The sequence below is a fragment of the Salarias fasciatus genome, chromosome 13 (assembly GCF_902148845.1).
Source record: "Salarias fasciatus chromosome 13, fSalaFa1.1, whole genome shotgun sequence".
NCBI lineage: Eukaryota > Metazoa > Chordata > Actinopteri > Blenniiformes > Blenniidae > Salarias > Salarias fasciatus.
Window position 1 is genome coordinate 17,904,636 of NC_043757.1, and position 26,355 is coordinate 17,930,990.

The 26,355-nt window shown below is 44.7% G+C and overlaps 1 protein-coding gene across 4 annotated transcripts; it reads right to left on the minus strand.

The window, feature by feature from the left end:
* Positions 1-642: 642 nt before the first annotated feature.
* Positions 643-25,144, minus strand: tp53bp2a (tumor protein p53 binding protein, 2a). Of its 4 annotated transcripts, XM_030106314.1 has the most exons (21): positions 25,069-25,144; positions 24,621-24,771; positions 15,442-15,589; positions 14,250-14,363; positions 12,978-13,048; positions 12,670-12,771; positions 11,696-11,870; positions 11,403-11,584; positions 11,139-11,303; positions 10,956-10,988; positions 9,411-9,458; positions 8,008-8,191; positions 6,070-6,192; positions 5,757-5,878; positions 5,243-5,645; positions 3,664-4,496; positions 2,774-2,911; positions 2,528-2,661; positions 2,253-2,419; positions 1,938-2,137; positions 643-1,847 (listed from the first exon to the last, which is right to left on the minus strand). In XM_030106314.1, exons 2-21 carry the CDS (start codon positions 24,645-24,647, stop codon positions 1,806-1,808), a joined length of 3,411 nt encoding a protein of 1,136 aa, XP_029962174.1. In that variant the 5' UTR covers positions 24,648-24,771; positions 25,069-25,144; the 3' UTR covers positions 643-1,805. The 4 variants fall into 4 exon arrangements, with proteins under 4 accessions (XP_029962174.1, XP_029962176.1, XP_029962175.1 ...); XM_030106316.1 differs by lacking the exon at positions 10,956-10,988; XM_030106315.1 differs by lacking the exon at positions 24,621-24,771 and having other exon boundaries at positions 25,069-25,112.
* Positions 25,145-26,355: the final 1,211 nt, after the last annotated feature.

A 26,355-nucleotide genomic window follows, 5' to 3' on the forward strand; every position in this document is an offset into this window, starting at 1 on the left:
CGGCATCCATTTAAGGGAATATGTTTGATGAGAAAACAATGAACATAGTCAACTTGTAGATTCTAAAGATTTCTATCCGTTTGTTCAGCCTCCTGATCTCAGCCGTCAAGCCGAACACACAACATACAGAAACCTCCCACATGAATGAAACTAAGGAAAAATATATATTTAGTTTGGAAATAGTGTTATTTTAGCTGCATATCAGGTGAAAATACCTGCAAACTACAGTACATGCAGCACAGGAGGAAATACTCGGGCTTGAGGAGATCATTCACTTTCTCTCCAGCAGAGGGCAGCAAATTAGATGCGACAGGTCGTTCAGTTAATCCATCCATCAGTTCCTCAACCTCACAGGGGGCTGGAAGAGGCAGGGTCACCAGAGAAAGAAACAACAACTAGTTTTAGAGCCAAATGCAGGTTTTTGGACTGTGGTTGGAAACATGAACATCTGGACAACAGCCACTGGACTTGAACTGTGGATTTTCTCACTGTGAGGCGACGGTGCAAACCACTAAACCACTGCTAGCTAAAGATAATAGAAAATGTGCTTTACACGACTGAGTGATCAGAACAGGATGCATGGGGTTTTACAAATGCCACGTAACATTAAAAGGTGTCATAATAAACTCAAGCAAGACCATCTGGATTTAGTACAAAGTATTTTATTGTAAATATTTGAAATACTACAGTACACTTGCGGTTACATTTCTGACAAAAGGGCTAAAGAAAGAAGTAACAAAAATAAATACATCTGCATTGACAGATATGTGATACGTTGTGTTTTGGGAGGTTTCAGGTTCCATTTGTGTGTTTGCCATCAGGACATCAGTGTTGTTTTGACTATCATATCCTTGTGATTGCTACAAAAAAGGGTTTTGCGATAACAATTGCCTTTCAGATTACTGTACAGCGATGAAATGGCTGTATTAAAATAGTAAATTCATACTGCATTACATCTTTTTTTGACATCAATTCAAAAGTCAGTTTTGTCACAAAAACAAAAAAAAAAAAAAAAACAAACGAGAAGAATTGCTACAGCCTCCTTTCACTAGTTTTTGGGACAGAAATACACACATACACAGCATCTATGGTACCTCAACCACGTGCACAGTGCAGAAACGCACACTGGCCTTTTACTGGGTATCATTGACCACAGAATAAACGAAAAGCTTCAGATCGCCGTTTTTTTCCCCAACTTGTTGAAGCAGAACAGTGGCGGTCACGGCTGAAACTTTACACCTACAGTGCAGTAATTCAGAGGCACAGTCAGGCGGGCTGATGACGACAGACGAGCCCCCGGGAGATTGTCATGGTAACAGAGCGTTTCAAAAGCGTCATCGTCGTCTCCATCCACTCATTCACCGCATGCAACGTACAACAACCCCCCCCCATGTGTCGGAAAGTCAGAAAGTAACCTGAATCCCAGACAGAGAGCGCCAAATCACTGTTCACGAGTGTAAAAAAAAAAAAAAAAAAAAACACTTGCCGTCAATAAAAAAATACTGCGTGATCCATATACGTCCCAATATCGGAGTCTGTGGCATTTTGAGTGAAATCAAGGAAAGACGAAGCCTGAAGTTGTGAAGACGCGTCCCGGATCCCGGAGCTCGATGTGAGGAGAGAGCGCCTCGGCGATCAAGACGCAGAGTGCCAGAAATATTTCATCCTTCATATTGTTTGGTCGGTACTTGTCTCTTCATTGCAGCAGTGTCCTTCTAATCCTCAGTCTGTTAAAGTTAAGTGTGTGTCTGTGTGTGCGTGTGTGTGTTTTTGCCAGACTGGAATCGTACAGGGCTCTTGGTTTTCTAAGCCAGTGTTCTCTGCCTTGGTTTAATTCGTGGGTAGAGCTGTGGAGACATAAACATGGACGTCAGACATATATGTTTCATCTAACGATCGCGTCCGTACGCTTACGGGTTCAGCGAAGCACGACTCACCCCTAACAGGTTGCGGGGAATGTAGCCTTCCGTGTCGCCCATGCGCGCCCACCACCACTCGATCTCGTCTTCGTCCTCCCTGCGAACGATGGTCATGCAGTCGCCTTCGCGGAACGACAGCTCGTCTGGGTTTTCGCCCCCGTAGTCCCACAGGCCGTAGACCACACCTCGGTTCATGATACCCATCTTCTCTTGCACGCCTGAGAAAGGCCGATGTAGAAGTCATGTTTACAAACATTCATAGTACGGGGGAAAATAAATAAATAAATAAATAACTAAATAAAAAGATAAAGAAAAGCCATTTCTTTTGCTCACCATAAAGGAACTGTGAGCATTGGGTGTATCCATCCTCCATCTCTTCACATTTATCAGCGGCTGTCTGCATGTCGCTGTAAGTCATTGCAAACACTGCGGCCCCAGACTCCACCAGGAACTTGCACACTTGCACATTGTTGCAGGACGCCGCACAGTGAAGAGGCGTCCTGAGTTAAAGCGTGTGAGGGAGAAAAAAAATAGAACAGAAATGAAACAACTGAGCTTCTGAGTGCACTATAAACATATTTATTACTTAAAAAAAGACTTGAACTCACCAGCCGTCGCTGTCGGCAGCATTGACGTTGACTCCGAACTGAACCAGAAACTTGACGATCTCCGTGTGACCGGCGCAGACGGCGTTGTGCAGTGCAGTGATGCCTTCGTCGTTGGGCTGGCTGGGATCTTCCACCTGATATCAAACAGATGAGGGTGACAAAGTTTAGAAACAATTGATTTCAGTAAGAGTTAAACGTTTATTTCAGTGAATGGATAAATTAAAAAGTGAAACTGGGGGTTTTTACCTCGTAGATGATTCTCTGTACCAGGTCGAACTCTCCTTCCAGAGACGAGTCCAGCAGCAGGGCGAGCGGGTTGAACTTCACCCTCATGCTGTGATCGATGCGCTCAGAGCCCGGCTTTCGCAAATTGGTCCTCTTTCCCTGAAGACACAACCATGACTCTGCGTTACACAAATGATTCTGAGACCACTACAGCACAGAAATGCGGAGGCAGATCTCAGATGTGAGACTGGTCGATTTCTTTTTCCGCAGCGTGTTCTCCGGAGGGGTCTGCTCGGAGCCCTGCCTGGTTTGGACTCAGAAGAGAAGCGATTGGTTTTTCCTGGCTCTTATTGGACTGCTAATCCAGTTTTTGAGCACAAGTTGCGACAAACTAATTCTTCCTGCCAAAAGTATAATTATGCAACCTCATTGAGAACAATTACTGTGCACGGGAGGAGAAATAAACCTAATTTTTTTTTTGTTCTCACATGATGGTAACAAAGGAGTGAACCAGGAAAGAAAATGGGTCACAGCATCGATTTCTTATTGGAGGTAATCCTGCTTCACCACCATCCAAAACTGCTTAAGGAGGTTCAGTGAGAGATTACGGAGGAGAGAATGTAAACCGGTGTTTATTTTCTACTTCTTTTCAGTAAACGGGAGGGGGGTGAAAACAGGGTAGGTATACGCTTAGTGTGACCAGAATAAGGCCTATTTTCTCCGGTAACAATAGCTGCACTTGACGGGGATTTTTCAGTTATATAACCTGAGAGCAGGTCATTAGAAAGTAGAGTGAGACCTCGGTGTAACTCATGACCTGTGCCTGGAGAACTAACAGATGCAGCGGGTAATAAAAACACACCATAAGAAAAACATCTGGGTGCTGATGAGCCAGGATTCTTGGGACCTACCGGTGGCAGATTGACCTGTCCAGTGATCTCTGGGGCCTTCATGTTAAAGGTGTCTTCTCCCAAGCTGTCCTGCTCCGCCCCGCTGGGATAGGGCGGCGGTGGGTACGGAGGGAACTCCTCCAGGAAGCCCTCTGGAGGTGGGGGAGGCAGGTTGGGCATCGTGTCCTCCAAGCCAGCAGGCGGCGGCGGAGGCAGCGGCGGGAACACGGCGTCGTCGGGTCTGGGGGCAGGATGAGACGGCGGCGGTGGAGGAATAATATCCTCGCTCTCTGGCATGACTGAAATGGTTTTGGTCTGTTCGTCGGAAGGCGGGATGGGGACGTTAACGCCTGGGATCGGAGGCTGGAGCGGACCCCCCTCCGCAGTCTGTCCCATCTCTGCTGGGTGGCCTTCGTGGTTCGGACCGTGGGGGGCCACGGAGCCGTCTGCCGCCTTCTCTGCTTCTCCGGCAGTGACTGTGGTCTCCATAGCTGCCAGCGTGGTCTTCTGGTACAGGAGTTTCTGGATGTTGGGCCCTGCGGGGCCCTCGGGCTCAGTGATGGAGCTGCGCTTCTTCAGGGGCCTCGGGGCGTTGTAGAGCTTCTTCCTCAGGGCCTCCAGGTCACCGTCGCTCTGGTGCCTGTAGGGGTTGGAGATGAAGGGAAGCAGCTTGGTGGGGCTGAGGGGCCGGGGGATTCGCTCCGTCTCCGGCTGCGGCCCTTCAGAGGAGCTGGGGCCCGCGTAACCGGCCCCGGCGTGGTCGACGTCGGTTTCCGGAGCAGGCGAGCGGCGCTCTAGGTACGGGTTGTCTGGGTGTTGAGAGCCGCCGCCGGGAATCACCGGTTTACCATACACTGCAATTAAAAGAGAGGAAGAAACCAAGCGTGAAGCCTGTGCTGCATGTATAATTCTTGGCTGTTTTCGCTGCTCCTTCTCCTGCTGTCAGATTTATAACAAAGCACCATGAAAAGAGTCTCATAGTGTGATAAGTACAAATCAGCCACAAAGGCTCAGCCTTTAACAATTAAACATGCAAATTAATACAATGATCAAGAATGCGTATTGTTCTGAACATGATGTTTTACCCCGCCTCAGTTTGAAAAAAAAAAATAATAATAATAATTTTGCTGTTAAACTACAAGTTTGTATTCATGACTAATTGCTTCAAGGCAGTACTGGACAGTTCTCACAGGATTATCAGTTTATTTCAGTTTCACTCATTTTTAAAGTTAAATCCTGTGGATTTCATAAAACAAGTGTTGACTACAACCGTGGACAAGCAAAAATATTCAGCATCGTCTCAGGTACAACATGAGTTTCTCCCTAATTTCAGTCAGAAGCAGCAGGTCAGTGAATGGAAGATCTAAACAGATGGCTTCGCCTGTGCTGCCTGTTTGTCTGATCAGGGACTTATGAATATTTCATGATGGGTATGATTACTGTAGGGGTATTTCAATCATAACCATGCAAAAGACATATGGTGAATGTGTTCCTTAAGAGATTTCCTAGTCATGACACATAGGAACTCCACTGAGAATGAAAGATGCCGTCACTGCAGCTCATTTCAGCTCATTCAAAGTGATAACCTGCATTTTCTTACCACTAACAAATCCATTGGTGCGGGTCTGAGCTCTGTTGAGAGCGCCCTGGATGGGCTGGAAGGGCTTCCCGGAACCGGCCTGCTGTGTGTACATGGAGTAGATGGAGCTGGCAGCTAAGGTCTGCGGCTTGCTCAGGTTGGCGTCTTTGGAGGGCAGCTCGGGGGTGAAGGGCCGCACCGTGGCCGCTGGTGGAGTGTCCTGCTTGGAGGGCAGAGGGAGTGTCTGGCTCTGTGAGGGCGGCAGCGGGCCGCGGCCCTGGCCGGCCGGGGGCTGCTGGCCGTGGGCCTTCGTTTTGGGGAAGGTGCCAGTGTTGAGGCCCGGTTTGCCATAAGGCACAACGCCTGGGCCTTTGGGCTTGGTTGGTACAGGAGGAGGCACCTTGACTGAAGCCTTGGGAGCAGACTGGGGGGAAACAGAGACACATCCAGTTAAATGACTTAAATATTTCTTCTTATAATCAGCAGGCCTGTGCGGATATATATATAGAGCATCTATTCAGGAGCATGTTCTTACCTGTGCATCCCTCACCAGGTCATCGCTGCTCTGGTTTTTGCGGAGGGAGGTGGCTGGAACCTCCGTTGGTTCAAACATGGAAAATGGACGCACCTTTTTGTCTCTCTTCAGCTCTGACTCATCTGATCACAAGACGCATGCAGAGACAGAAATGAGTCTTGTTCGAACAAAGTCTGATTCCATCAGAAGTGAGAGCAAAGCCCCTTCGGAAGATTTTGTTCCTGTTTGATAGTTTTCAAGGTGACATGAGAGGATCTGTATGGTGGTTCAGTTTGTGTGTGTGTATGGTGTTGTGCGTGTGTGTCTCCCTTGCCTTGTTCCGTTTTCGAGCTGGAATGCGAGGTCATTCGCGGCAACGTTGAGGATGGACCGTGGCCGTTGGTGTTGGATTCCGGACTTGAAGAGCTCCAGTCTGCAAGCTTCCCAGGCTGAAGGCCTGTTGGACCAGAGGAAGAAGACCACAGGTTTCTTACTTTACAATGAAATAAGGGAAAAAAAAGAAAAAACTAAACAAAAACAAACCCACAAACCACACACCAACACACAATGCTGAACTAGTTTCAGTCATTATTCATGTGGATGAACAGTTCACGGGGTGCTGTGCTGCAGAGTGACACAGCAGAAGAAATTGTAGTCATTACAGAAAAATTACATGCTGTAGATTTCTTTTTTGTGTGCTCATCATTTGCTTTTCGGTTGGCTGAAAAGTCGTGAGCCGTGAGACCAATAAAAGTAAAGAGTTTTTGCAGCAGAATAAGCGTCACATCAGAGAAGGTAAAAACAGGAGGATTCCCCTCACAGTGTCAACACGATGCAAAGAAATTCTCTCTTAGAAGAAGTCTTATTCAGAAACAGTAAGAAACACACATTTTGGGGATGAGACCAGACTGGGGAGGTCACAATCCGCACAATATGTCAGTTCAAGTGAAGGTTATGTGTCTGTTCCAACTGACCCATTTCGAGCTGCAGAAAGAGAACTGAAGAGAGAGCTCAACCAGCACGCTTCAACAAACAACAGCAAACGGAACCAGAGACAGAGCCAGGAAATCCTAAGACCGTTTCATCTTCAGTCAAGAAATCTCAACGCGGCGAATCGAAAGCACGTAAGTGCACACGCACAGACACGAGTGTGTACCTTTTCTTTTCGCCCGCAGCTCTTTCAGAGGCTTAAGCAAGAACATGGCTTCTGAGGGAGATGCATTCGAAAGACAAGAAAAAAAAAAAAACAAAGTAGCCTTAAAGCTCCGGATTTCCCTTTGGTGTCGGCGTGATGCTGGTTGGGCCCAAGCAGGGCCCGCCGTGAGGGGCCATGCAGAGAGCACAACAGACCACAGCAGCCTGGATGATACCGTGCACGGGGTCCCGGACAGAAAGGGTGTCTGGGAGGAGCAGATTCCTCCGTGCCCCCGCCCATTCCTAACTCTCCTCTTTCTCTACTGCAAAGTCAACTCAGCATTCAGAGATAATTGCATGCAACAACATGACAGACTGGGGAAAATGGTTACTTTCAGCTCTTCTATGCGGATTTGCTTGAAACAGGAAGACGGTGGATGGGGAGGCTGGAGAAGGGATGAAGGGAGGGAGGGGAGCGGTTTCTCCCCAGCTGTTGTTCTGTAATGAACATTCTTGATGTAGGATCATTCATTTTTAATTACATAAAGCACCGTGTTGGTTGCCTAACCAGTGCGGGGATGATTCATGGATAAGGGAACAACTGGAGTGTGCAAGAAGATCTACCCTGGCTGTTTTATACCATAAAGAGTTGACTTATGGGGCCGCAGTGTGCACGGAGGGGGTGCATGTGCAAGTATAGGTTACTCTTAAAACATAAACATCATTTTAACCAGTGAGAAATGAATTCATTCTGTCTAAATCACACACAGACACACACTGTGCCAACAAAACAGTTGCACTAACAGTTGACCACACCCTTTCCGTAAGAAAATGTCAGGAAAAAAATAAAAAATTAAGTATTGTTCAGACTCAGCAAGCCAAGACCACATCACACAGTCTACCTTCTGAGCTCAAAGTCACATCACACTCAGCTGTGGTTCCAGAGTCCGCCGCTCCTGCTGGGGGGTGCAGGACAGTGTTGAAACACACACCCAGCTTTCAGCGCACACACACACGACAATACAGGAGCGTGTGGTCAATAAGAACCAGGCTCTGTTTGAAGACGCCTCACTTTACATTTCTTCACACATTTCCGTTTCACTTATTGTGTTTGCAGCTGTGTCTCTCTCTTGCTCACCTGTACCGGTCTTGATCTGTGGGTCCGGGCCCGGCAGGGTGGCGGTACCGTCTGGGTAGGCTGGCTTCACCAGCAGGTCGTGTCTCACTGGGCCCCGGGGCATCGTGGACGACTGGATGTACGGGCCCACCGCTGCCACGCGAGACGGTCCTGACTGCTGTCCAGCTTGGCCATCAGAGGGCAGCTGCATGGGGAAAGAAGAGGAAACGAAATAGTTGGCCGTTAGCGGAGGGAAAAATAAAAACCGTGAGGGTTTTTGGAAAGATCTTGTTCAAGGCTGAGCGAGAACAAACATTCAAGAGATGTGTATCACAGAAAGAACGGTGAAATAAAATAATAAAATATATGCACAGAATGAAAACAATGGGACCGTAACACAAATACATGCTGCAGTAATGACAACTTCAGCCTGTAGGTGGCACCAGGGCAAACAAAAGCTTCATCCACATGAGGTGAAAACTGTAATGAATAAAGAAAGTACACCTCCTGCTGGGAATCAGTAGGAGAAGGATCTTCTGTATTGAATTTCTTCTGCAATGATCACAAGTATATAAATGTAGAAGCAACAAAAGAGTGATTTTCAAAATAAACGGGGGGGGGGGGGGGGGGGGGAACAGCATTTTGTTTTGTTCTTTAGTCATGAGAATCAAAAATACAGTGTCTCAAAATATTGCTGCATTTCAGAATGTTTTCTGATTTTTTTTTTTTTGAGTGAAAGCCACAATCTTCACAATAGAAATGTTTGAAACTTTTTAATCAAAAAAAACTTCAGGTGAAGAAGAAAAAAAACAAAGACAAAACTATTACATTGTAGAAAAAGACGTGAGGCTATACAATATAAGAGCCAAAGTAATGTAATAAAGCAACATTGCCTTCCTCTCTAACAAGTTTTAAACTATGAACGCTGTTATTTTCTTCCTCTGTAACAGTTTTCTACTACAGCATTAAGCTGACTAAAACTTGAAAAAAACTTAAAAAGTTCATGGCCTGGCAGTTTTTTTTTTTTTCTCTAGAAAACATCCTGCATTGTAAAACCAGTTTTAACAAGCAAGAAGCCAGAAGTCATATAGGGAACAGGGGGGTGTTTATTTTACTCAGTCACTACGGCCTCTTAAAACACTGCTGCTTAATTTGATGCGCTCTGTGAAAATGCAACACAATCACTATGGATAAAACCTCTCACAGAGCACACACACATAATTAGCATTTCCTTTGATATGGTTTTTGAGGCAAAGTTTAATGATGATAATGTAAAAAAATAAATAAATAAATAAAAAACATGGGGTCAATAATTGACAAGAACAGAAAAATAAAGGTAAAACTAATGGATTCTGATGTCCTTAACAGAAGCTTCTGGAATGCAAACAGGTGCACATGTATAGCTCAAACGCTAGTTTAGTTACCTGAAGATGAGTGTCTTTTGAGGCCCTCTCTTTACCGGGATAGCCATTCTTGAGAAAAAAAAAAACAAAAAAAACAACACAAACATGCAACAGCAGTTCAAAATACCAAGTCGTCCCCCTTTTCCAAGCGAACATCAACCTTCTCTCTGTGTGTTTTTCTGGACTGTGTGAGTGTGGTAATGCGGGCCGGCTCTCATCTGGCAGCGCCGGGTCTCCCTCTCATCAGTCAGGCTGGCTGCGTGTGGCGGCCAGGCCGAGGGTGTTTGGATGGAGGAGAGAGCGGCTTGGATGGAGTGTGTCTTTGTGCTGATGTGAAAAAGCCTCCGTCATTATGATTCTGGGCAGGGTGCGGGTAAATCACCTCCTCACCACGGCCTATTCATCTTTTACTTAAGTGTGCATGCGCATGCACAAACACACACACACACACACACACACACACACACAATTGTGTAGTCAGTGAACTGTTCCTATTGCTTGTGAAGTTGTGTTAAAGCACTGCTTCAGACATTTAGATAGAAACTCCATTACAGCATGTATTATTCATGTGTAAACTTAAAGGTCGCTTTATAGTTTCAGCACTGCATTTGCTTGGTAAATATTACATGGTTAACCCTCAAGAGAGTATGTTTTTTTCCTCATCAGCAACAGTGAGAAGTCATTTCAAAGTTATGAGTTAGAATTAATGAAAAAAAAAAAAAAGTTTTGGTTAATTTGTTTAGTTTTAATTTGAAGGATGAAAGAAAATTCAGCTGAAGTCTGTTAAAACCGTTATGTCTGAAAGAAAGGGGAGCTGATTAGGAAAACATAATTAAAGAACTGCATGGATTAGAGCGAAATGGCTCGCCATTTCACCAGATGAAAACAGAAAATCGTCCGTCACGCAATCAGGACGATTATGTGTTAATTTTTGACCGCCCCTCAGGTACCCGTGCTACCTGCATGAGCACATAACCTCAAGCAGCGAGGATGTTAATTTCTCTTGCTCAGTCTGTCACATACGCAAATCTGTTGACTCATTTTTTACAGTCCCAAGGCAACCTTTGTTCTGAACAACTCCTGGAAACAGGCAGTGAGGATCGGAGGAGATGAGACTCATCTGGAGGGGTGTGCCAATGAATATATCACTTTAAACACTGCAATTTTTCTTTATATTCATTAGTAAGTGGTGCTCTCCCCAAAAAAAAGAGAGAAAAAAAAGTGGTTATCCAACCTTCCCTCTGCCAAGAGGGCAAACAGAAAAGATAATATCTTCACTGACATTCCTGCCGGTCTGTGATATCAGTCAGCACTTATTACTTCACTCTCATCTTCAGGACTTGTTTCTGCCAAATGGGACTGAAAACACAGCTGAGTGCAGAAGTCGGAGCGTAAACTCAGATGTGGCTCTGTTACATGATCGGAGCAATGAGCCAACCCCATCAGCTATCAAAGGAAGAAGATCAAAAAAAAAATGAAAGGAGACAGAAAGAGGATTGATTCTGGAAAGAGAAGTGCTCGTATGGTTTCCCCCAAACAGAAGACAGCAAGTTAGAGGAGCCTTACATTGGTGCGGCTGAGCTCTGAATGCCTGTGGGTCTGAGGTTCCAGGAGGTAAAGAGAGATAAAAACAGCCCTCATTAGAAGGCCACTAGAGGGAGTTCTGAGCAAAAGCATTTATGTTTTGGCAGATACAATTATCCACATGACGGACGTCCCACTGTGGCCGTGACGTACCGGAATACTTACAGGCAAGTTCTCCTTCTGCTGCAGCGCCGCTTTCTTCTTCCACAGTCGATCCCGGAGCTCGCTGATGCGCTTGTCCATAGCGGCCACTTCCTGGTTGCGCTTGTTCAGGCTCTCCCTCTGCTGCTGCAGCTTGGAGTTCTGATCCTGGTTGAGCTTGTTCCTCAGCTGATCGTCGAGACACACAAGAGACACGAAAGGTCAGTCTCAAGACTTGCACTCATTTCAATCTTCTTTTATCTTTATTTCAGTTTAACGCCTGCACACCTGTAGTTCTTTGTAGAGGCGATCCAGTTCAGCCACTGAGCTCTGATTATCGTGGAAATTTTCCATTTTGCCGTTTTTGAGCAGCTCCAGCTGTCGGCTCAGCTCCTCCACCTTCGACGCCGCCATCACGAGCTCTCGCTGCTTCTGCTGGAACAGGTTATTCATCTGCTCGATCTCCTCCACTGTGAACGGGACGAGAGACGAGTGATGATGGCGGACAGGACAGAAGAATGGAAAAAAAAAAAAAAAGACATCTGAAGCTATTTAGCATCAAACCGTACGACTCGGCTCACCCAGTTTGCCGTTGCTGAGGCGTTTCTGCTCCACCTGGCCCTTCAGGGCCCGGACTTTTTTAAGCCGAGTTTCCTGGTTCTCGATGTTCTCTCGGAGGCGCTGCAGCTTCTCCTGCTCAGAGGCCTGCTGCTGCTGGCGCTGTTCCTGCTGCTTCAAGTAGCGCAGCCGCTGCTCCTGAGAGAGAAAAACCGACAGAACGAGAATTAATGATCCGTCCACGTCCCTGTCGAGTCCAGCTGAGCAGACAGCCGTATCGCGCACATATGTTTTGATTGAACAAGAGAAAAGGGAAACTGTTTAAATAAGTAAAGTCTGACTTTCTGTTGTCAATCCTCTATGCCACAAACGTGACAAAACACTCCTAAACAGGTTTCCAGGTGAGCACGATCCAGCCACTATCCTGAACCGTCCTCGTGACGGGTCCTGAAGGTGAGGCTTCTCTGTTGACTTTACTCGCACGCCAGTGTACTTGACTGCTTGCTTGTCACTTTCCTCGGTCTTTTAAATTGTCCTCAGGCATGTACAGTGCTTGGAAGTGAATGCTAAAAAGCTCCACAGAAGAAAGAGCAGCCCGGAGGGCAAAGCTTAAAGACGGCAACAAAGAAAGACTGTACACAGTTACATCTATTATCTTCACAGAGTGTAATCGCATCGACACAACAGAAACATTTCAGAAGGGTTCCGGAACATCTCGGAGGTGCTGAGGGAAAAGAATGCTCACTCAGGCGCTCAATTACAACTGGCATGCGTTCTGTCAACCGGCTTTCTCGCCGTCAACCCCAGAAAAAATCTAAAGCAAAGACAAAAACAGCTCCAGAGCAGGAAGCATTTCTTTACAGGCTTTCAAATACCAGATGAGCTCGATACAGTGAGAACTCCCAGCAGGGAGCTGTCCCAGGCTTCTCACATCATGAACACACACACACACACACACACATATATATTCTTTCTGATTCCGAACTTATTCACACACCTTGGAAGCAAGAAGTTGTTGCTGTGCTTCGATCTGCTGCTGCTGCCGAGCAGCCATCTCCTGCAGTTCGGCCAGCGTCATGTCCATCCGGGGCGTTCCCACCTGGGAAAGAGAGAGAGAACATGTAGTTCTCCTGTTGTTTACATTGCAGTCAAACAGTTCTCGAAGGGTTATGGTTACCTGACCCACATTCTCAATGTCCTATAAAGGTATTACTATGCAACATGAGTTGTAGCTGTTAAGCCTTTAAATTGAAATAAATAAAAAATGTTTTCTTGCCCGTCTGCGTTGTTGTTGTTGTTACTTACCCCATTCTCCATCCTTCTGTCTGGCGGACCCTTCACTCCATTTCTTTTCGGCTCTGGGCCTCTTGACCCTCCTGAGCAATCAGAGTAAGAAAAGCCTTCAGACATGACATTCTAGTACAGAGCATCACCTGATGTCACGTCGAAGCTCATTTTAGTCCACTACTGGAACTGACGAACACAAACAAACTGATATTCTCAGGTCTGCTACACTGAATGTGCGTCAGTACAAAGCTTGGAAAAGAAAAAAACAACGACGACAACAAAAAAAGACTGGCTGGCGCTGAATGATCTTCACTCCTCTGGGAAACAACTGGGATCAGCGCTCTTTGTAACTTACAATAATCTCAGGATTTAACCTCATACATAATCGTCTGTGGGTGGGTCAACATCTGTGTGTGTGTGTGTGTGTGTACATGAGCGAGTAGCCAGCCATCTGACAATCCACACTCCATCTTTAAAGCACTTGCTCTTTACGGAAGCTTTTCAGCTTGCATAATGGTTTTAGGCGCCCCTTGACCCTCAGTGTATATGTTAAATACATACCAGTTACCATTAAGCCACACTGAGCTGAGAGGGTGGTGAAAAAGCGCGATGTTACACAGAAGTGAATTTTACACTTTGCAGTTTGGTAGATGTTCCAAGTGGCTGAGAGGGATTGTGCACAACGTAACTAATTTCGTTAAAGATATTGTAGGAGAGAGAAGCAACTTAGAACAGGCGGAGGAGAGCTACGCTAAAACTGTGGGAAAACAAGAGCAGGCTAAGATAACAGGAAGGGAAAACAGCCATCTAATCGCCGGGCCAGACTCAAGCTGTGAGGGGTAAAAGGGCTTAGTTACGCAACTGGGGGCTGAGAGGATAGTGCGCGACCAAAAATACCAGACTTTTCTGTGTTCCTAAGAAAACTGAAAAGTAACAAGCTTATGACGACGTGACTGGGACACCCTGCTCTCAGCTCGGCCTCCTACAGAGCAGTTAAGTAAGGCTTCAAGGATTTTAAGGCCTACTAGTATTAAAGCCTGTAGCGGATAAAGGCCGTGCTAGGAGCACAATTCCTGAGCCTGTGTAGTGGAGATAGGGAAGGTGGTCTGCTGGGATATAAAAATAAAAGGAGCTGGTCCGCCTTGGGTTCACTGTATTTGTGTCAAATTGATTTTGATGAGCACAGCCCTCACGTAATGACAGCTCTCGTGTGAGGAAAAGTCACCTCCCTCTGTATTTTGTCGTTTGTTGCGTGCTCGGCCGTGCCGTGTACTCGGAACCGACACTTACCGGATTCCCTGCTAGGGGCTCGGTTGTGACGCAGGAAGAAGCGCACCTCCGCCCTGTGCTGTCCCCATCGCTGGAGCACGTCCAGCATCCGCTCACCCTCGCCGACAGCTCTCTCTAAAGACGGAGGGCATGAAAAACATCATCTTCTGGATGTTAAATACACACACACACACACACACACACACACCCACAAACTCAATACTGAAACATTCTAATTATATTAAGCACAACAAGGTCAAAACATGTGACAGCACATATGTAGGTTAACCGTGCGAATAGTGTTTCTTTTGAATCCCGTCCAACACTCACTGAAAGCCATTTCATTTGAACAGCAAAATTTACATGAGGCTTTCTGAGTAATGACTTCAGGGAAAACAACTATAATGTGTTGTCAATAATTCTGGCCAGCGCCGAGCCAGAGGGCTCATTAACTATTCCTCAGCATGTTGTTTTAAAGAGACTCGGAACGTTTCATTACATGAATGGACTGATGCGTATCACACCACGTCGAAGTCAAAGAAAGCGGGGGCAGAAATGGTTCAGTACATTACAAAAAAAGAAAGCGGAAAGAATCGCTTTAGTTTCAAATTGGGTGAAAAAGTGGCTACAGCGTATTCAAGGAGAATCCAAAATGGTCTGCAGTGAGAGGCAGCCAAATGAGACATCCAGTATTTAGCCATCTTTTTATAGGCTACTTGTGGAAGTACTCAAACACAATAATTGGCACTTTCTTCAGTCTTACGGCGAAGTCGCCATGGAAACAGCTATCAAGCCTGGCTCCTTGAGTTGTGATTTCAGTACTTCTCCGCTGTTAGAGATGGGGGGGGGAGATAAGACAGGCATAGACACCTCGACCCGTCACCCCCGTCTCTCCCTTCCTCCCACCTGTGCTCGTGTTTGTTACAGGGATTATTGGTTCCCGTTCATTTGCATCGCAGGCTCCAATGAGATAAGCCCTTCAAAAAGAAATCATCAAGCAGATGACCACACAGCTAATCTCCTCATATGGTCTACTTCAAGAAAGCAATTTCCTACCAAATAAAGAAAAAAAAAAAAAAAAAAAAAGACTGTCTACACACTGGCTGCTGTCTCTTCACGTGTTCCAAAAACAAAACACCAGTGACTGAAAATCCCCCGCCCTGTTTGGCGAGCGGACGGATCAGGAGAAGAACACACTCGCGCCGACACTCACCGGATCCACGCCACATCTCAGACAGGTGGCACTCGGTCTCCCCCGGCTCTTTGCACAAGTCAACCACATCCCTGCAGAGCGTCTCCGGGGTGACGGGGACCTCGGTAAAATGCTGGTCATTGTTACTGAGGTATACAGTCAGGAACATCTGTGGGAGACAGGGAGACGGAGAGACAGGCCTGCATATTAGATGAGCGAGAGAGAAAACGTAAATCCCGACAGAGGCGGTGCAAGCAGAGAGGAGCTTCTCTGTAACTGGTACCTGATTTCACTTTGGCTCAGTGTTTGTGTTTGAAATGTGTGCCTGACAGATAGCGGCACTGTTTCCCAGGCCCCATTCCTCTATGTCAACAACAAAAAAAAAAAAAAATCAGAGGGCAGCTTCTAGAATTCCAGTTCATCCCACACCGTCTCACTGCTAACTAGTGCTGTCACCACAGTGAGAGATCCCCCCCCATCCCAACACACACACACTAAATACCCTGCCAAGTGCTCTGGAGGAGCAGACCACTGAGGATTTAGAAAGAGCTGGATGTGTGTGTGTCAGTGTGTTTTATAAAGAGTGAAATCATTCCTGATTAAAAAAAAAAAAAAAAAAAAGTTCAGTATGGAGTTAACCAGTTACTGAAACACGCACACACTGAAAAACAGAAAATTAAGTTGTCTATCAGCAAGAATCCTCAATACAGGCAACAACATCACATGAGACTACACTGCTTACAATCACTGAGCTTCAAACTCAATATTTACACAGGATCTTGTTCAGTTCTGGCTGTTCCAGTACCAGGAATCCACCCTAATTAAAGAAAGTAAGACTGGGTCAAACCGAAGTTAAAGTCAATTTGAAAAAAACAAAACAAAACAAACAAACAAAAAAAAACAGCGTTAAAATATATCACCTAAAATCTGAGGTCCTTTAGGCATGAATTGCACGACTTCAGAATATTTAACAGTTTGGTTTCGACCCCAGGTACTGGCACAGCCTTTACAGTGCCTGTAATAATGGCGGAACAGATAAGGTTATTCAAGGTCTTGGACTGCTGCTTAAGAGAGTAGAACTATCAGAGTAGTGTAGTAAATGTCCTGAATCCCAGGTTAGGCTCTTTTTCTTTTTTAATTCTCAGCAGCTATGAATGGCTGCACCTACAGGGGCCAGGGTGGGAACATCAGGTCAGCGGGGTCACCGGCACAAAAGGGCTGAAGGGGGTGAGCATCCAGAACAGCTGCGTCGTGGTGCAGAAACAAAAGTAGCCGGGGTTGCTTTTGTGGGGTACACTTAGCAAAAGCACAATGGTCTCAAGATGACTAGCCACACGCTCCTTTTTTTTTTTTTTTATTCCTCCGATGAAGCTTACTGAGGGAATTTCCTTGGCAACGTATAAAACCTGGGAAGATTGTTTTATTGTGCGGATAAAATGAAGGTGAATATAAAGGGGGGGGGGGGGGGGGGGGGTCTGACTCAGAGGATCTGACTCAACTGGTTTGTTCAATACGGATGTTGATGAAAGGTCCACATCAACGGAACAGATCAGCAGTGAGTCACCCTTTTCAGCAATCTACAGAATCAAACGCTGTAAACACAGCAGCTCTGTGGAGGAAGCCCACCCTGGGCAACAAAGCTAAAAGCAGTTTTTGGTTGGAAGTTTCTGTTCTGATCATGTGGAAAAAAAAAACCTTTGTCAAATCTAAAACAAACGAAGAAAAAAAAATTCAATGGCATCACTTTCACTCAGTCTGCTGTTAAAAAGTAAGAAAAACAGAACAGAACAGAACAGAACAGTAACAGAGCAGCCGACATCGTCACACCTTCCCAGAAGCAGATTTAAATGCCCCCCCCCCCATTGTGTGTGAAAGAAAGGAGCCCAAAGGCTGCGAGAAAATGGAAGCAGTGACGCTCGGTGCAGGTAGGGGAGTGTCGTCCTGCGGAGTGATTGAAACCCTCTTCAGCACTAAAAGGTAATGATCTCGACCATCAGGAGCCATGAGTGAGCACTTTGAAGCTCACCTTCACACACACGGTGCATGTGGTCACTCCTGACTGGCCACAATATTGCACACATGTCCTACATGCACGTAATGAATTATGCTAATCAGGGTGTTTTTTTTTCACATTCCTGTTAGGCTTGGAGTGATAGATCATGTTCAGTACGTTTGGGGAAAACATTCTCATTATTATTACTTACTTACTATCATTATGCTAATTGGAAGTCTGTTCCATAGATAATGGAAAGTGAGGCCAGAGGAGTCATTTTTCAGAGAGCGTACGATCAATTATTCATGTGTCATTTTCTAAAAAATGAAATTCTAGAGTACAATTATATTATTACTAATTTATAGATAGTTTGAAAGACAGTAAAAAAAAGGGTGAAAAGGCCTAGAATAAGTGTACCGACATAAAGGTGAGAGGACTCACTGCGAAGACTTGCAAGACAAATTGATAGTTCATTAAATATTTATGGTTACAACAGAAAATAACATTAAACGGCTCAATAAGGATCAGACAGGGCAGGTTCAGAGCAGACACACAACAGCCCCACCGCTAACAAGAAATCGCTGCTTTGGGAGGTCTTAACACGGAACCGATTCAGACTGCGTATGACAACGTTTGACAGAGATGGGCTTCACACTGCCTTCTGTCCGTCTGTCAGGTGTGGAGTGGTTGACAGCAGCAACTGCTGAATTGCACTTTCTTCCTATCGGAGACAAGGGGAAAGAGATCGCCCCGGGGAAGGAGAAGGAGAAGGGACGAGCCGCCTCTTCGGCTGGGGTTCACTGTTATGGGGACAGCTTTCTAATTCCATCATAGCATCAGCTCAGTCAAATCTGTCTCCCGAGGTGTGACGCTGCTGTGACGGCTGAGAATTGCATATTGACAATTACAGCCAGTGTAGAGAAATGCGGCTATTCATGCTGCAGCCTGCGCTGTAGATACTGTCAAAGTGGAGCTCACTATAAGGCCGGGTCATTGGGGCTATATCTCAAGGATTAAGTTAATCCGCTATATAAAAATATAGCCCTTTAACAGCCTGCAGCCTCAGTGTTATAACAGTAGACTTAAATTGAATATTTTACAGCCGAGGTGCAGCTGCTATGGGCTAATATAACGGGACAGAAGTCACGATTTTCAATATCAGATTACTATTAATAAGCAGTGTTTTTTTTTTCTTGAACTAACTTGGGCAAGCAAAAAGAAAAATCCCAAATATACATGCTCCAGATCCACCATTTGAGATACCATACAAATGGGACAGTGCGGGTCTCTCTCAAAAGATGAAAGGCTGTAACATCAAACCGCGAGAGAAAATAACACTGAACTAAAACATGTAGGAGGACATCAGTGACTGCAGCTGCCAGCACCTGACCCGCCAGGTGGAAAGAGTGACAGTCTGGAGGAAAGTCAGTAATCCAAAGCCTACAAACCCTTATTGTTGGTTGTAGTAAGTGCATAGCAACCAGCTCTGTTGGTACTGACTCTATGTATTCAAGTTATTAAGCTGCAGCGTCCGTAGGGGGGGGCAAGGGGCTTTTTTTTTTTTTTTTCCAAACACTGAGCACTGAAGATATCAGCTATGAAGTACACAGATGCCAATTTTTTCGCTCTCTGATGTGTAAATTGGATCCTTTTCCATGCCATTAAAGCCAGACGGGGCCCTAAAGCAGATGCCATCGATTGCGAACCTGAACAGGCTTTTCAAGCCACTCCAGTTGTTTAGACAGAGTACACTGGGATGGCTTCAGTTTGAACATCAACACTGTCGCTGCAGCCAATTACAGAAAGGAATGCCGTGTTGATGTGTGCCGGGGTGGCACTCCCACTGATCCTTCAAGATAACATATGCAGGACTGCAGCTACACACCGGGTCACATAAACAGAGGAGCTGGGAGACTTTTCTCGTCTTAATATGAGTGGGAGTATAGCTCAAAAGGAATATTAAGTTAGAAGAGCGTTCATCAGGAAATCTTATTGCGACAAATCTTATTCCTACAAGCCAATTATCCCCAGTGACCCACCTTGAAAATCCTCTCCTGCCAGGGTCAATTCTCCTTCCTTCGGCTCTCAAGACCATTGTCTAAATGCAATTGGTCGGATATTAAGTTACAAGCGACCAAAACTGTCCGCCACTGCAGTTCCTCGATACCAGGAATAGCCTCATCAAAAAATAAAAGAACCTTACAATAATGAAATTACTCTGCAATAAGAGAATAAGTAGTAAATCAAATCCTGTCACAAGAAAGAAAGAAAAAAAAAAATCACATTTAGAAGCAACTTGTCTTTGTACAAAACATGCTAGCTCATTTTGAAGCACAGCTCAATAAAGTTGGGACAGGATCATGTGCATTAACAGGCGGTTATTATCAGGTAAAATCAGGGAAAAAAAAGAAAAAAGTGGAGCTTGCAGAAATTTAAGACAGCTCCAGAACGCTCCCAAGATCTCTGCCCCAGAGGGGCACTGATGCGGTCATAACAAAAAGGCAAGGTGTCAGACAACTTGATCTAATATCCTGAGATTGGTTACCACTTGTATGCAAGACCAAATAGCTTGCGGTGAAAGCCATCCCAAAAAAAAATAAAAAATAAAAAATAGGTTAGCGTAATGGATCAGGAGACGACTGGGACTACATCTTCATCCATGCTGGAGAATCTGCCGCCTTCCAGCTTGCAGGGTCGTCCGTCCACGCAGTCTTTCAATTACAAATATTGCTGTGGTAAGCGAGTCAACTAGGTCTTGTTGACGGAGTCACCTCTGAATTTAATTACCACAGGTTTGGAAGACACTGCAGCATCTTCCCGTGTGAGCCTAGGTTAGCGCCCTGCTCCAGCCTAAAGAGTTGTCACAGTTCCAGCGGAGCAGTCCTTCAAACAGACAAGGCAGCAGAAAAGTCCGTAATGGCTTTCTGCATTACTTCTTTTTGTCCCTCTTTCTCTCTGCTGCATTAGGTGACGAAGGGGCGAGAGGGAGAAAAGGTCAGGGGTAACGTAACAAACAGAATCCGAACACACAGCAGTGTCACTGAGCCGCAACATTAAAGAGAGAGAGAAAAAAAACGGAGCAGCTTTTACAACACTGAAGCTGCAGAAAACTGTGTGTCTGCCATCAGGACCTCATCTCTCTGTCTGCACTGCAGCACTAAACCCAACTCTTCATAAGCTACTCTGTTGCAACACTCCTCCATTCCCGGTCTACGTGATGAGACAGTCCCTATTTATGCTTATCTGGGAGATACGGGAAATGGGAGCGGAATTAGTGGAAAAAGGAGAGGATGTATCTTTTTTTTTTTTTTTTCCAAGCCCTCTTGTCTGCAACTTTGAGGAGTTACGAGAAACACCAAGGCTATTGCAACATGACGACTATTAAAGAAAATATACACAGGCATAAATTAGTAACCATGCTGAAAAAAAAAAAAGGCTTAACAGAATACTGTAACATTCACACAATTATAAAAACAGCGTGTGAGCTGTATGAGAATTTACAGTATGGTAAAATGATCGTTTATCAACCATGAATTCATGCAGGAAGTCTGCAGGAAACAGGTCGTGATTCAAAATGCGTTAGAAACTCTAATTGGCTTCCTGAAAATGTGCACTGAATGATGTCTTTGTGGTGTTTAATCTGTCATATGCAAAAGAGACCTCAGTGAAGCAGGAGAGTGAATGAATGCAGCAGGCAGAGGACAAAAGCTCTTTTCCACCACAGGAACATTTCCAGGACTCGGGTACAAAATTAGTTAAGGAGCAATAGTTTTAATGCCCGATTCAAGGACTGACTCAAGCTATTTACCAATATAATTCTGAGGTCTGAATAGTTCACGATAAAATTTGAATGTCTAAAGGCTTCCTGGATTGTCTTAGATAAACAACCAACTTCTTCTTAACTTAACCACTCCTCCAGCTAAACTCTGGGTGGTACATGTGAAATTTTGACACAATGTAGTGTTGGACTTTCAAAGTAGTCATGGAAAAATGTTGATTCATCTTTAGTGGATTGGCCCTGTTAAAAATATCCTTCTTCGACTGTGTTGAGGTTAAGCTATAGGCGATTATCAATATATGTATACACACACCTCACAACTGAGGGAGGAAAAATGCACCTCTGCATTTGCATGCATAATCTCCAGCGTAGAAAAGCCATCGCGGCCTGTTGTCAATATTGCCTTCTCCTGGTGGCTCTGGGGACGCGGTAGAACAGCAACCGGGACTGCACAAAAGAAACCATTGATTCCTGACTTAACCTAAACCCCCACATGGCCTTCGTGGTCCCCATGACGAGATTAGCGGCACAACCTTAGACAAAGCTGTCACAATGTATTCATTGTGTGAAAGTGGGTCCTTCTGCCGTTGCATCACTTTAATGTTGAATTATTTTCACATGAACTGTGCAAAAACGTGAATCTCTTCATATTCTGTGGTACTAAACTGATACCTAAACTTTTGTAAAGTTCCAGGCTGAAACCAGGCTAATGTTATGATGCCATTGTGGGACCGAGGCATTACAGTCAGATTACTTTCAAGGAAATTATCCAGTTACTGTTTGTGGGATATTGTATTTCACTTCAGTAAATAGTTCCAGAGATTAGTAAATGTAACCTGTGTACAGAATGTACAGTCTTATGATGACATGGCATTAACATTTACTCGCTTGAATTCATAAAACCACAGTGTCATAATAAAGATCATGTCTCCTGATATAGCCACCTGCCTAGATCCACTCCTTAAGACAAAAGTCAAAATTCTGCAATCAAATGTTCTTATCTGTCGCATGACCGCGTACTTATGTAACCGCCACAACTCTCCCAGAGTAAACACAAAGCCTGTGGTGGCCACACAGAAAGCCTCCTCAGGTTTCTGTTGACACATGCAGCAAAATCAGGCTTCCCAGAACATCACCTCACTTTCCCACCGTCGTGACGCCACCATCATGTCAGGCAACACTGCGATTTGTCGTGGCGTGACCAAGATATGACGCAAACACGTATGGAAACAAACTGCTGAGTTAAATAATCCATGAAAGAGTATCTTCAAAAAAAAAAAAATCTACAGAGCAAGCAACCTGTGCCGTGAGAGAGGAATGAGGAAGTGACATGGTCTCTTCTGTGAAAACCCAAAATCAGCCTTTCTTCCCATGTTTAGCTTCTGTTGTTGAATTTTACCATTTTAATACAATTAATCTTGACAAAAAGCTCAATAAGATGAAATACGAGCTAATAAACACACAAAGGATTCGGGCATTAATGTGGCATAAAGGGTGTCTGCAGAACAAAGACTGGTCTAAGCAAAGATAAGAGGAAATTGGGGTAAATGAGTTATACGATGTGGTGGTTCAATAAAGGGCGAGCATCCCTTATCAGCACGCTGCCACCGCACAGGCACACACACAATGTACTCTCCACAACACGCTGTTAAAAGGTCCCTGTAACTCATTGTGTTCAGGAAACAGTGACCCCCTATTTACCATCCCAGGCAGCAATTATGATGCTACATTTGCGGCGGCCCCCCGAGCCCCTGGCCCGCACATGCAGGGTCATGTGCTGTTGGTGTAATTTATAAGACAATACCTCACGTCGGACACGGCTACATAGAGGCCACTCTGTGTTTATCGGGCCAACGCCAGGAGCAGGGTTGCAATCAAGGACACCGAAACACATTTACAGAGACACATCCAGACATGACACAATCAGTGAAGAGGAGGCAATTATTAAGCTCACAATTTCTAAAGTCCAAAGGAGAAATCGTTCCTGTTAGCAGCAGCTAGAGTTTATATCTGTGACGACACGAACTAAAGGTGAAGTCAAATTGAGGTCACAAACCGGAAAGGATTCATCCAAACACAACCCTAATGCTAAGACGATTAATTCACTGATCAAGATGTTCTACTGGATGTACAGGTCTGTGAGGACAAAAACTCCTCAGTTTTCTCTTTTACCTCAGCGTAAAAAATCTACTACTGTGTGTTACACACTCTTTGCTAAAAACACAATGGAATAAACCAAAAAAACTAGGGTGAACATAAATATTACAATATCAATACTGGTTACACATTCCTCTACACTGAACATTATACTGCCACAACTGGAAAGCACCATTTCTGAAAATATCAGTTTACTGAGCAGGCAACAACAAATTAACAAAGTTTTAAAAGACTGATCTATTACCAACACAGTGATAAATACATTCTGGTTCCAATTTCTAAAATGTGTGAATGTGCTGCTTTTCTGCTTCCTGTGATTGTACACTGGGTATCTTAAGGAGCAGTGCAAATCTGTCACAATGAACCGATGATGAAGATACATTCTGGCTGTGCCCCCACAACTTATTAAAGTGGTAATTAATCACAAAACTAAGTGACAGACTGGCTGCCAAGAAATGAGCCAGTAACAGCCAAATAAAATGAGTTTATTCTTTCAGAGAAATAAACTGTAGACTTAACACAGTTAAATCTTCACAGATGACCAGTACTGCCCCTCATTTTGTAATCTTCCCTCAGCAGGCAAGCAACATTTAACTGGAATACTTATTAACAGAATCTGTTAGTGATGTTATTTTCCTGGGGTGAGCAGCGGCAGGCAGACTACTGTCCGCTACCCTCTCCCTGCACACATTTCAGAGAAATGCTGAGAGATGGAGCCTCACACTGCAGCAAAAGCAATAGACCTCTGATGATGATGATGAAGATGATAGTGATGACATGGCAGGAGTCCAGAGCCGAGGTTAGCCCAGTGCCAGCAAGACTTGGCAGGTGCCCTCTGCTAGTTGTGTGTCCTGAGCAGGATGGATGGATGTGTGTGTATAGTGATAAAGCGGACAGAATAAATGCATCTGCAGCAAGTTAATGGATTTTTTTTGGTGGATGTCCCTGCTGGAAATAGGAAAAAAATATCTAACTGTATTTTGAGATTTCGACTGCATGCACGAGATGATCGATCTGTGCACGGATTATACCTGAAAACAAACGCACCATCTAATGCACAGCATAGTGTAAATGCACCGATGAATAACTTCAGCTGTGTTGACACACAAATGGCAAGAGAAGAGGCAACGGCATCAACTTGCCACGTCTATTTAAATGTCCAGGTAAATCATGAACGTAGCATTGCGGGGGTTGTTGCGGTGACAACACGTCGACAACAAACACAATACGAAAAAAAAAAGGTAAACTTCAGCGGAGAAAAAAATAACTCACCGGCATCATTTTAGCTTCGTACCGCATTTAGCTAAGCAGCCCAGCATGAATCCCCACCGGCGGTTTCGACGAAAGCTGGCGATCACTTTAATCCCAGAGCCGAAACCCGCGACAGGCAAGGCTACTTTCTCCTGCTCAGGAGGGTCCCGTCCTGCCAGGAAAAACACAGCCCGTCGTTATTCCCGCAAAGCTCACATTAAAACACACACATGCACACACACGGCGTCCGACGAGCCGCCGTGGACCTGTTGCTACAGATAACAAGGCCTTCCACCATAAAAGTTTCCGTTGTAGTTCAGGGAGAGCATCGCTTTTGAACTTTGTGACGGCGGAGCTGCGGACGCCAGACGCCACAAAAACCTTCGCAGTTTGTGCGCAAAAAATGCAAACTAATCGAAGTAGAATCCGCAGGAAGATAATCTGGTGTTTTTCTGGAGGTTAGTCTTACCACAGGACGCGAAGGTTATCAGCCCGAAACCCCGTAGACTGCCGCTGTTGCTCGACAGCTCGCAGCCTATCCCGGAGTGACGTAGCGAGAGAGGAAACTCGCTCCACTTTGGAATTCAAGCTCCGCCCCTCCTGGAAATGAAACGCCCCCATCAACAGGACGCACCCGGTGTGGAAATCAAACCCACCTGCAGCACAACAAATCCATCCACCCAGAGTTGGGGGACATGATTTTGATTTGATAAAATTATCAAAATGTACACGATCGATAGATTGCATGTTGAATTGATTGGTGAAATGCGAAACGTGATCCACTGATCCTATAATTGCTAAATCAATGGAATCGTTCAAAAAAACACTTTACAGAGACGAACGTCGCTTTAGAAAAAACAATTAATTCCCACTTGAAAGGTGAATGAACTTGACAAGTCAGAAAGAAAAGTATTAATAGATGGAGCTTAATCGAACACATTAACATTTAGTTGTAACAGACTGCTTGTCCCTCCTGTTATGGCACACTGCAATTGATTAATTAATGGCAGAGTGGCAGATGGGTCGGATTTACTACAAACAGGCAACAGCATTGGTTGAGTGCCCCGGGGCACCAAGGGGACCTTCAAATAATTAGTCCATGACTACAAAGAATCTCACATTAATCACGCATCGTTAGAAACATACAAGTCACAATCCATCTTCAGCGTAAATCGATCGAGTAGTGACAAGCTCATCAACTTTTCTAAATTCCAGCTAAGCTTTTCATTAGACATTTCTTGCATGCACATAGAGAGGAAAACATTCATAGAATGATCGGTTTTAAAAATGAAGAGTTCAAGTGTCTATGAAAAGAAAAGATGTTGCAAAAAATACCTTTATGTATTGGAAATAATGATAATTATACAATTGTTATTTTGTACGAACAGGCTCTCTGTCACACTTGCAGAAGCAGCTAAATAAAAACGTGCTTTTCTAAATAATCCACTATCACTAAAACCAGTGCCTTTAGTGGCAAAGGCTTGGTAGTCCTAGATCTCAGTGATATAAAGCATCTGATTAAACCTTTAACATTTTGTGTTCTTACCTGTCCGATTGAGTTTTTAATCTTAAATCTTGATGAATAGATTATCTTTTTTTTCAGGCCTGTAGTTAGATATTACATACTGAAAAAAATACTTTTTAATTTGTTAGAAAAGAAAAGAAAACCCATCAACTCAGGTTTCAGAGGGTTTGATCTGTAGAATATGTAATAACATTTTTGTGTCAGGTGGTAAATTTTGACAGCCTGAAGAAT

Bases quoted from the DNA above. Each gene is read 5' to 3' on its own strand.
- tp53bp2a (XM_030106314.1), bottom strand. From the start codon at position 24,647: ATGCGGTACGAAGCTAAAATGATGCCG. The intron at 13,049-14,249 runs GTAAGTGTCGGT...CTGATTGCTCAG, and splicing joins AGCCCCTAGCAGGGAATCCG to GAGGGTCAAGAGGCCCAGAG. The intron at 9,459-10,955 runs GTAAGGCTCCTC...TTTTTTCTCAAG, and splicing joins CAGAGCTCAGCCGCACCAAT to AATGGCTATCCCGGTAAAGA.